The 11,156-nt window shown below is 46.8% G+C and overlaps 1 protein-coding gene across 8 annotated transcripts in view; it reads left to right on the forward strand.

Moving 5' to 3' along the window:
• The window catches only part of UTP4 (UTP4 small subunit processome component), a 30,348-nt gene that overhangs the window by 9,042 nt on the left and 10,150 nt on the right, over nucleotides 1-11,156 (forward strand). For all 8 annotated transcript variants that reach the window (XM_070062639.2, XM_089320387.1, XM_051847225.3 and 5 more), the window contains 7 exons: nucleotides 2,146-2,357; nucleotides 4,171-4,342; nucleotides 4,424-4,515; nucleotides 6,864-6,960; nucleotides 8,052-8,116; nucleotides 9,880-10,002; nucleotides 10,571-10,727. In XM_070062639.2, coding sequence (XP_069918740.1) covers nucleotides 2,146-2,357; nucleotides 4,171-4,342; nucleotides 4,424-4,515; nucleotides 6,864-6,960; nucleotides 8,052-8,116; nucleotides 9,880-10,002; nucleotides 10,571-10,727 — 918 coding nt within the window. The remainder of the gene's footprint in view (nucleotides 1-2,145; nucleotides 2,358-4,170; nucleotides 4,343-4,423; nucleotides 4,516-6,863; nucleotides 6,961-8,051; nucleotides 8,117-9,879; nucleotides 10,003-10,570; nucleotides 10,728-11,156) is intronic.

Raw genomic sequence — 11,156 nt, forward strand, 5'->3', positions numbered from 1 at the left:
GTGTAATCCCTAAATTTCTACAGCAGCCAGAGCTTGTCCAGGCTGAAAACAGAAGCCAGGAACTCCATCTTGGTCTCACACATGGATGGCAGTGACCCACATACTTGAGCCACCACCTGCTGTCTCCCAGGATGCTCATTAGCAGCAGGCCGGATCAGAAGCTGAGGCAGAGGGGCCAGTGTTGTAGCAAAGGGGTTAATCCACTGTCTGCTACAGTGGCATCCCATACGGGTGCCGATTCAAGCTCTGGCTGCTCCACTTCTGATCCAGCTCCCTGCTGATATGCCTGGGAAAGTAATGGAAGATGGCCCAAGTACTTGGTCCTTGCTACCCACATAGGAGACACATATGGAGTTCCAGGCTCCTGGCTTCAGCCTGACCCTGCCCTAGCCATTTTGACCACTTGAGGAGTGAGCCAGTAGATTGAAAATCTCTGTCTCTCCCTCTCTCTCTCTCTGTAACTCTGCCTTTCAAATAAAATATAAAGAAATCTGGGGGCTGGTGTTGTGGCATAGCAGGTAAAAGCTGTGACTTGCAGCGCCTGCATTCCATATTCCAACAGAGGCTGGCCCAAGTACTTGGGCCCCTGCTACCCACGTGGAAGACATGGAAGAAGCTCCTACTCCTAGCTTCGGTTTGGCCCAGCCTTTGTCATTGGGGTTTTTGGGGAATGAACCAGCAGGTGGAATCTCTCCATCTTTCTCTATGACTCTGACTTTGAAATAAGTAAGTAAATCTTACAGCTGAGGTGGGCCTACATCTCGGGCACTCTGATGTAGTATGGGGTGCAGGCTTCTCAGGAGGCAGTTTACCTGCGGAGCCGCGACACCCACCCTTCCCTTGTCAGTTTTCATCCCTCTGACTTTTTACTATGCTTTTTATGAGCATTTGTCATCTTTATCTTTCAGTCATTCTATTTAATGTTTCCTTCTGCTATTTGTTGTTGTTGTTGAGTGTTCTCTCTCTTTCTTTTTTTAAAGATTTATTTATTTGAAAGGCAGAGTTAGAGAGAGAGAGATCTTCCATCACTGGTTCACTTCCCAGATGGCCTCAGAACCTGGACCTCTATCTGGATCTCTCAAGTGGGTGCATCTGCCCCAGGACTTTTGGGCATCCACTGCTGCTTTCTCAGGTGCATTGGCAGGGAGCTGGATCAGAAGTGGAACAGCCAGAACTCAAACATACAGGATACCTTTGCCACAAATGGCGGCTTAACCCACTATGCCACAGAGCCAGCCCCTGAATATTCTCTTTTATGGCATTCTTTCTGTCTTTTAATCTATGCAAACTCTAAGACAAATAACAGTAATATCTGCCAGGTGTCCTCCACCCAGCCTGTTTGCTCCCTGTTACTCGCTGTTTCCGTTGCCTGTTCTGAAAGCTTCTGTCTTTCCTGTAGACGGTTCTCCCCGCAAGTCGGGGGGTCACCTTGCTGTCCCTGCCCAAGGCTTTTAGAAGGTGGGCTTCGCTGGAGATTCATCCGCGTGGGCAGTTGGTTATGGGAGCCTCTGAAGTCAGAGTCTTCTGGTCTCTCTTGGGCCCCTCACATTCCCCTGAAGTCATCTCCACATTGTGCCTGGGGAGCGGAGGCCTGGCCGCCCGCGCTCCAAGAAGGAAGCTGCCATTCTCAGCGTTCAGTCCGGGTTTCTGGGGAGGGCATTTGCTCAGCTTCTCTGTCTGGGGCGGGTCTGACAGCTCTTGAACTTACTCTCAGTTGGCCTTCCTTTTGAGCCCCACTTTCACCTTCGCTTCTAAGCCATCTGGAGTCCCCAGTTCCTGAGTTTTCCGAGGACACCACATGGAGTTGGGACTTCGTTTCAGGACTCTGCTCGCCAGCTGCTAGGTTGCTGTCACTGTGGCCTTCTCTCCCTTTCCCCTGGGGTTTTGGAAGGGAGCAGAGTGTGTCTGTGTGAGCACGCCTGGCCGGCTTTGAGCGAGTGTCCCACTGGTCTCTTCCCTTTCACCTCCCCTCAAAGGATTTCTATCCCATTTTCTTCTTTCTCCCTGCTCCCCTCTTCAGGTAACCGTTTGGGAGCTCCAAGCCTGGGTTCTCTGGAGCTGACTGTGTTAGGGTGACTACTGTAACCCCATCATGCCTGCTGGGGAGTTTCTGAGGCTAAAGTCTGCACTTCTCTCACATTGCAGGAAGCGCTATTCACAAGATGATGGTGGATAGGCAGTACATGGGCGTGTCCAAGCGGAAGTGTATCGTGTGGGGTGTGGCTTTCCTGTCCGATGGCACCGTCATAAGTGTAGACTCTGCCGGTAAAGTGCAGTTCTGGGACTCTGCCACCGGGACGCTGGCAAAGAGCCATCTCATCGCAAACGCTGACGTGCAGTCCATTGCCGTGGCCGAGGTGAGTAGAGTCCTGTTCGGGGCACTTGGGCACCACAAACACTTTTCTGATCCTCATGATGTGCTGGAAGAAGAGATTTTAGGAAAACAGACCTTATTTTACTTAACATACTATTTTCAGGGTTATTTGTGCTATAGCATTACCAGCATGGCTCCATTTTGAGACTAGAAAATAGTCCATCTGCACACGGGAGCTCACGCACACTGCAGCGTGATTTGTTTTTCTGTTCACGTGTTGATGGGCATTTGGGTTCTTTCCATCTTTTGCCCGTTGTGAACAGTGTTGGTAGGAGCGTTGATGTAACTAGCTCTGTATGTATGTGCTTGCTTTCAGTTCCTTTGGGTGAGTACCTTCATTACTACTTAGATTTTTTTATTTGTTTGCTTTGTTGGTTTGGTGGTTTCTTTTTTCTGATTTATTTTTCTACATTAGGAAACACCTTTTTTAGTTCTTTGTAAAGGAGTAGCTGTTTTTTATTGGATTATGTAAAACTTTTTTTTTTTTTTTTTTTTTTGACAGGCAGAGTGGACAGTGAGAGAGAGAGAGAAAGGTCTTTTGCCGTTGGTTCACCCTCCAATGGCCGCTGCGGCCGGCGCAGCAGGAGCAGGAGCTAGGTACTTATCCTGGTCTCCCATGGGGTGCAGGACCCAAGCACTTGGGCCATCCTCCACTGCACTCCCTGGCCACAGCAGAGAGCTGGCCTGGAAGAGGGGCAACCGGGACAGAATCCGGCGCCCCAAGCGGGACTAGAACCTGGTGTGCCAGCGCTGCAAGGTGGAGGATTAACCTAGTGAGCCGCGGCGCCGGCAAAACTTACATATTTCTTACTGATAATATTTTTAACATGTTAACTACTGTTAAAGAACATACTAATGGGACAGGCATTGTGGTGTTGCGGCTAAACCACCACTTGGTGTGCCAGCGTCCTATATTGGAGTGCCTGGGTCACACACAGTTTGCCCACTCTGTCTAGTGTGCCTGAGAGGTAGCAAGAGGACGCTCTGAGTACTTGGGTTTCTGCCACCCACGTGGGAGAGCATTTCCTGGCTCCTGGCTTCATCTTGGTTCAGCCCTGGCTTTTGCAAACATTTGGAGAGTGAACCAGTAGCTGAGAACCTAGTATGGATTTTTTTTTTAGATTATTTTTTTTCCAGATTTATTTATTTATTTTGAAAGAGAGAGGAAGAAATGGGGTTGGGGGTGGGGAGCGAGAGAGAGATCTTCCATCTGCTGGTTCACTCCCCAGATGGCTGCAATGGCCCAGGGTGGGCCAAGCTGAAGCCAGGAGTCTCATCTGGATCTCCCACATGGGCAGCAGGGACCCAAACACTTGGACCATCTTCCACTACGTCCCCAGGCCACCAGCAGGTAGCTGGGTGGGAAGTGGAGCACCCAGGACACGGATCAGCACCCATAAGTGATGCTGCCCAAATGTGGTGCCTGTGTGGCAGGTGGTTTGCTCTGCCTGCTTTCCCATGAGGTGATCTCTTGTGTTCCTTACAAGGCTTTGAATTTTTTTTTTCTCAGAAGCATTTGTTGTTTATCCTAGGTCTTTTATCCCTTTTGCTATTCTCATTTGTGTATGTGAGAACCCCTAATAATCAGAAGTACATATTGTTAATGTCAGTAGGGGGCGCACTGTTATCTTGGGTCTGAGCTTGCTCCTGTGATGAAGGGTTAGGCCTCTGTGGCTCCTGTCTGATCTTAGTGTAGGTTTTCTGAACCTAGGCTGCCCAGACGGAAAACGTCAGGGAATATTTTTTCAACTGGATCTTGTTTTGCTCATATGGAACTCTATGACTTACTTTCTCAGCAAGAAGACAGTTTTGTGGTGGGCACTGCTGAGGGGACAGTGTTCCATTTTCAGCTGGTCCCTGTGGCCTCCAGCAGCACTGAGAAGCAGTGGGTGCGGACAAAGCCATTCCAGCATCACACGCACGACGTGCGCACCGTGGCCCACAGCCCGACGGCCCTGATTTCTGGAGGTGGGCGCCACTGCTTTACTCTGCCCAGCTCTGGTAATTTTCACACGAGACTCCTAACTCCCGCATCTTCTCTTGCCTCAGGCACCGACACCCACTTAGTCATCCGTCCTCTCATGGAGAAGGTGGAGGTAAAAAATTATGATGCTGCTCTCCGAAAAATCACCTTTCCCCATGTAAGTATTGTCTCCACTCCCCACTCTCCACCAGCCCCCTGCCCCCCACCCCTCCCTGCACCTCTGCCCCACAGTTCTCATGCCCAGGGCCAAGTTGTTGGACTCCCGGTAGCCACTTTCTTCAGCCTCCCAGGCAAGCCTGCTGCAGGATCGTTGATGGCAAGAGATCCGTTTCTGGGGAAATCATTTCCCTTTCCAAATAGCTGTGGTTTGGGCAAAATTTTTGAGGTGGTTTCTGTTATTCTAGATGGAGCAGGAAAATCCAGGCTTTCAGTGTTCCTTTCTAGAAAAATGGTTGCATCTTCCCAAGCTAGTAACCTTTCTCCCCGACCCCTGCTTTCACATTCGTTCAACTGATGAAGCTTACTGTGTCTACCTCATTATTTTTTATTTATATATATGAGTGTGTATACAGTATATACAAAATCTATAAATTTATTGACTCATATTCAGTATAAAAACTATATACTAACTGTAAATAATTTGATGAGATTGGACTAGTCCTCATTACTTTTGAGCCAGGTCATTTCTCTCTGTCCATACCGCCATTGTTCTAGTTCGGATCCGTGTCTTTTCCCTTGTGAGTCCCTTTATAGTAGCTTTTTAAAGATTTTTTTATTTGCATTGGTGTCACTCTAGCCCACTCTCCATTTATCTGTTTAGAAACTTCCTTCGTGGCTCCGTGCTTAACCTCTGCCATGCCTATTGCCTCCAGCACCATCGGCTGCTCCCTGGCCGTGGCTCATGTGACCTGTGATCCGGCCGTGCCCTTCAGCTTCTCTCACACTTGTAGCAGCCCTGCCACCACCCTCACCATTCTGAAACGCTCATTTTATTCCCGCTAATGCTCTTTTCCTTTTGAGCCACCACACAAGCCATTGCTGTCCATAGAGTGTTCTGCCCTGCCCTCTCTGCCTGACATTTTCTTTTTTTAATTTGTATTTATTTTCATTTTATTTAAAAGACAGAAGCCACAAAGAAATAGGGAGAGAGGGATATACATATATAGAGAGACATCTTCCATCTGCTGGGTCATTTCCCAAATGTCTGCCACAGCAAGGGCTGGGCCAGGCCAAAGCTAGGGCCCTGTAATCAATCTCCCATGTGGTTGGGGAGGACTCAAGAACTTGAGCCTCCACCTGCTACCTCCCATGGTATGCATTAGTAGAGAACGGCTTGAAAGTGGAGCCAGGGCTTAGACTAGGCTCAGACATGGGGATGTGGGCATCCCAAGCAGTGTCTTTTTTTTTTTTTTTTTTTTTTACAGTTTATTTTATTTATTTGAAAGACAGAGTTACAAAGAGAGGTAGAGACAGAGAGAGAGATCTTCCATATACTGGTTCACTCCCTAAATGTCCGCCATGGCCAGAGCTGAGCTGATCCAAAGCCAGGAGCTACGAGCTTCCGGGTCTCCCACGTGGGTGCAGAAGGCCAAGGACTTGGGCCATCCTCTACTGCTTTCCCAGGCCATAGCAGAGAGCTGGATTGGAGGAGGTGCAGCTGGGACTCGAACCAGTGCTCAAATGGGATGCCGGCAATTCAGGCCAGGGCGTTAACCCGCTGTGCCACAGCGCCGACCCGCCAAGCAGTGTCTTAACTGCTGTGCCACAATACCTAACCCTCTGCCTAACTAGTCTACCAGTGAGCCATACTCGGGTCCCTTCCTTTACCCCGATGAAGTTAGGCTAGCTGTCCTTTCTACTTTTTTTTTTTTTATTATTATTACATACTGTGTTCCATCTTAAAATTTTGTATGCAGTAGGGTAATTGTCTGTTTCTCTGTTATCCCTATATACTAGAATCTTAAGTACAGTGGCTGTGTTTTTGTTTATTTGTTTATTTTTTTAAGATGTACTTATTTATTTGAAAGGCAGAGATAGAAGCAGAGAAAAAGAGAGAGAGGTCTTCCATCCGCTGGTTCATTCCCCAAATGACTACAATAGCTGGAGCTGAGCCAATCTGAAGCCAGGAGCCTAGAGCTTCTTGTAGGTCTCCCACGTGGGTGCAGGGGTCCAAGGACTTGAGCCATCTTCTAGTGCTTTCCCAGGCCAGCACAGCTGGATTGGAAGTAGAGAAGCCAGGACTTGAACTGGCACCCACATGGGATGCAGGCACTATAGGCAGCGGCTTTACTTGCTATGCCACAGGCACAGCCCCGGCTATGTTTTTTAATCACTGCTGTGTTGTTAAGTTCTAGGACAGTACATGGCATATTACTGTACTTAAAAAATACCTAGTAAATGTATTTTGGCACTTCAAAAAAATGTACTAACATGTTGTTACTATATCTAGTACTGAAGCAGTAGCTGACCTTGGCTTATTTTTAACTTTTCAATTCTTGGATACAGCGACGTCTCATTTCCTGTTCTAAAAAGAGGCAGCTTCTCCTCTTCCAATTTGCTCATCACTTAGAACTTTGGCGCCTGGGATCCACAGTTGCAACAGGTAAGCTGCGAGAGAGTTTTGTTTTTTTCCAATAAGAAAACTAGTGAGAGAAGCTTTAAACCAGAATTGCAGTTTTATTTCTGTCTATAGAAAAATTAAAGTGGATTTTTCTGTGTCCGTTGGCATTTATGGTTTTTCCACCCACCAGATAAAACAAACAAGGTATTTAGAGTATTAAAATCTTTAGTAGAGTATCCTGGATCATCTCTTCAAATCTTAAGGTTCTGTGTGGTACATTGCAGGGTATAGAGAGCTGAGAGTTGTAGAATCATGGTTGGCTCAAGTGTGAATGAGAATAGGCTGTTGGAAGATGATAAGATTTAATGATGGGTAGTGGCAGTCCTGCTTGATAAAGATCTCGTGGGCCTTTGTGGAGTGGTGGCCAGGTGCCCTTTTGTGTGACCTGTTAATGAAATGTTTGGGTCCTTTTGCTTGTAGTGATTACAATCGAGGTCATCCAAATGCCATTGCCACCCACCTGCATGCCACACTGTGGGTAGGGCTTCAGAGCATTCCTGCTGTTTCATAGGATACGGTGAAGTGTGTGAGTCAGCTTTTCCTCACTGTAATGAAATACCATTTATTTAGGTCACAGCGTTGGAGCCTGAAAGTCCACAAACAGTGTGGCTCGGGCTTGGTGAGAGCTACCACCCCTTCCATTCATGTCAGCTTGTGCTGACTGCAATGCAGCAAGTCTGTGCATTCCCGCACTTCTGGGTACAGGAGGCCAGGGAGAGACTGGTTGTGGCCAGACCCACTGCTTCAATGCTCTCCCAAGAACTAACCAGGATTCTAAGAGAATGACTCTGATCCCTTCCTAGGATGCACCCCCCCAGTTGACGTAGACCTCCCACTATGCCCTGCCTCTTAAAGGTCCCACCTCCCACATGGCCACAGTTAGGACCCAGCTCCAGCACGTGGAGCCGCATCCTTTCATCTTCATCAACCACCGCAAACAGGGCGCGCTTACTGAGTCTTTTCTGACTTCCTGCCTGTAGAAATTCCATTCTACCCCACAAACAGCGTTTTAGGAGGAGCGATGTGTAAATGATCTTCAGTAAGAAGAAAATCACAGAACTTTCTTATTTCAGGCAAGAATGGGGATACCCTTCCACTCTCTAAAAATGCAGAACATTTACTGCACCTCAAGACAAAGGTAAGGAGGTTTACCTGTTTAGACCTTGAATCCAGAACATTTTGTCCATTTTGAATTTTGAGGATGACTCAGATTACATCCTAATCTGTATGAATTTTTTTATTAAAGATTTATTTATTTATTTGAAAGGTAGATTTACAGAGAGGCAGAGAGATAGAGAGAGAGGTATTCCTTCTGCTGGTTCACTCCCCAGATGGCCGCAACCACTGGAGCTGAGCTGATCCGGAGCCAGGAGCTAGGTGCTTCTTCTGGGTCTCCCACGTGGGTGCAGGGGCCCAAGCACTTGGGCCACCTTCTGCTTCCCAGGCCATAGCAGTGAGCTGGCTTGGAAGTGGAGCAGCTGGGACTCAAACTGATGCCCATAAGGGATGCTGGCACTGCAGGCAGCGGCTTTACCTAGTACTCCACAGCGCCAGCCCCCGTATGAATTTTAAAACTACTTGAATGAAAGTTATGTCACCTGAAATGATTGTGATTGTAAATTAGGCATATAGAGTTTATTAGATGAATCCATAAATGACATTGTTTCTTTCTTACTTTGATGTTACTAAAATAGTGTGCCTATTTCTAAACAACTCAAATAGGACAAAAGGGTAGACAATGACAAATGCACTCACTTCTCACCTGAGATCCCTCCCCTCTCCTGTCAGTCCCATCCTCTGGAGATAATCATGCCAAGATACTCTTCTATAGCCTTCCAGAACTATTTCCACCCATGTGTGTATCCTTTTTACATTAATAGGAAAATCCTATACAAACTGCTTTTTTTGTTTTTTTTTTTTTAAAGACTTATTTTATTTGTTTGAAAGACAGAGTTAGAGAGAGAGGTAGAGACAGAAGTCTTCCATCCGCTGGTTCATTCCCAAATGGCTGCTGAGCCTATCTGAAGCCAGGAGCCAGGAATTTCTTCTGGGTCTCCCACGTGGGTGCAGGGGCCCAAGGATTTGGGCCATCTTCCGCTGCTTTCCCAGGTGCATTAGCAGGGAGCTGGATCAGAAGTGGGGCAGCCAGGACTCAAACCAGCATCCCTGCTACAGTCTGGGGCTTGAACGTGCTGTGCCACAGCACTGCCCTCCCCCCGCCCCCACCTGACTGCTTTTTTTTGTGCTGATTCTTTATTTAATTTACATAAATGTTTGTGTACATAGTTTCACCATAAAGAATTCAAATAATGTTGGCAGTTTATATCTTTGACTACTTTTTAATTCCAGTATCCTCCTCCTCTTGAATTCAGTTCATTAGCTATATAGCCTTCCTTCCAGAGGTCTTTCTGTCTGTGTGTGCTTGTGTGAGTTGTTTATATACATAAAGAAATAATTTTTCTGTGAGTTTTTCTTGTACTTAGAAGATCAATGTTGAACTTTTCTTCTTTGTTTTCCAAGTGTTTTTCCTATCCTATTTCTCAGAGGTCTTTAAAATGGGGTGTACTAGGCAGCACAGAAAATCCCTGCCCTGACTCACACGTCCTCCCACACTCCTGCCGCCAGTGCCTCCCTGCCCAGGGTCCTTTCTGAGGTGCAGTGTGAAACGCAAGGGAGTGAGCGAGCACAGTGCACACAGGCCTCTGTCCTGGGATGTGGATAGCAGAGCTGTCCCATTTAAGTGCTCTGCCCCTGAAATGATTATATTGACACCCACACTAGGATTATGTGTGTGTATTTGTGTTTCTGGGTAGCAAGAGCTTGAGAATTCCTGGTGAACCATGTCATGTCAAGTTGATTTGAACATTCATCAACATTCATTTTGTTTTCTGCTATTGCCAGGGTCCTGAGAACATCATTTGCAGCTGTATCTCCCCGTGCGGAAGTTGGATAGCCTGCTCCACAGCTTCCCGGTTCTTTCTCTATCGGTTGACTTACCAGCATGACAACTTAAGCCTCAAAAGGGTAAGTGATAGCCCAGCATCTGGTCACTCAAGAAGAAACTTCCTAAACTTGTGATTCTTGTGTAAAGAGGGAACAAACTGCACATGACTTGTGGCTCAGTGAGGAGCTATTTGAAGGCAGCTGTTATGAACCAATTCACATTTTGAATTGATTATGTTCTTGGAAGGACAGGGAAATGCCAGAAAGTGGCAGTAACATTTAAATGTTTCTCCTTAGTGGCTCATGTGTGACAGTTACTTCCAAAGATGGGGCATTAATTACTGAAGGAATGAATGGGGTGTATCTAGGTTATTAGCCAGTTTCCAGGCCCCTGGTGAATTGGCTTGCTTAGAGACAGGAAGCATTCCTGGAATACAGATGTCATGACATTTGTTAAAAGGCTTGCTACAATGCTGTAACAGTTAGGAAAAGAGATTAGAGATATCAAGTAACAGTCAACAAATATGCACACTGAGTGAAAATGGAATATGCCGGAGTGCACAGCAGCTCGACATCCATGCAATGCAGGCCCGCAGTGATTCTTTTTGATTTACCATCAATCTCCCTTTTACTGTTCATTCACCCAAAGGTTTCCAAAATGCCAGCGTTCCTTCGCTCTGCCGTTCAGATTTTGTTTTCTGAAGATTCAGCAAAGCTTTTCGTGGCATCAAACCAAGGGTCTCTGCACGTGGGTCAGCTGCTGGAAGGGAGGTTCAGGCACTTGCACACGTTCCAGCCTCAGTCAGGTAGGACTCGGGTCCTGAGCCAGGGAGAGCTTCAGTGGTGACGCTGTAGCTCTTGGCACTTCGGTCATGTTCCTCCCACCCTGTGAACACACTCACTCACATGTTTGCAATTTAAAGTAGGAGGGATTATCAGGTGGAGGAAGACACTTGATCTCATCAGATCTGAAGTGTTCCTCACACCTACTCTTTTCTCACTGGGTTTTTGATTCCTTTTTTGGGGCCAGGGAAGTTTCATCATCCTTCTTAGGGCTTCGTTAGCAGCAGAGCAAGAGGAAAGTTAAAATCATCTGAGAACCAAGTACCATTAGTATTTTGATATTTCCCAACACATGTTTGTAGTATTTTGTGGGCACGTTACTTTTCTTGTTTGTTTGTTTATCTAAAGATGAAAGATCCATATTGTGTGTACAATTTTTTTTTAAGATTTCA

The sequence above is a fragment of the Oryctolagus cuniculus genome, chromosome 18, assembly GCF_051225735.1.
Source record: "Oryctolagus cuniculus isolate XC-2025 breed Fujian yellow rabbit chromosome 18, ASM5122573v1, whole genome shotgun sequence".
Lineage (NCBI taxonomy): Eukaryota > Metazoa > Chordata > Mammalia > Lagomorpha > Leporidae > Oryctolagus > Oryctolagus cuniculus.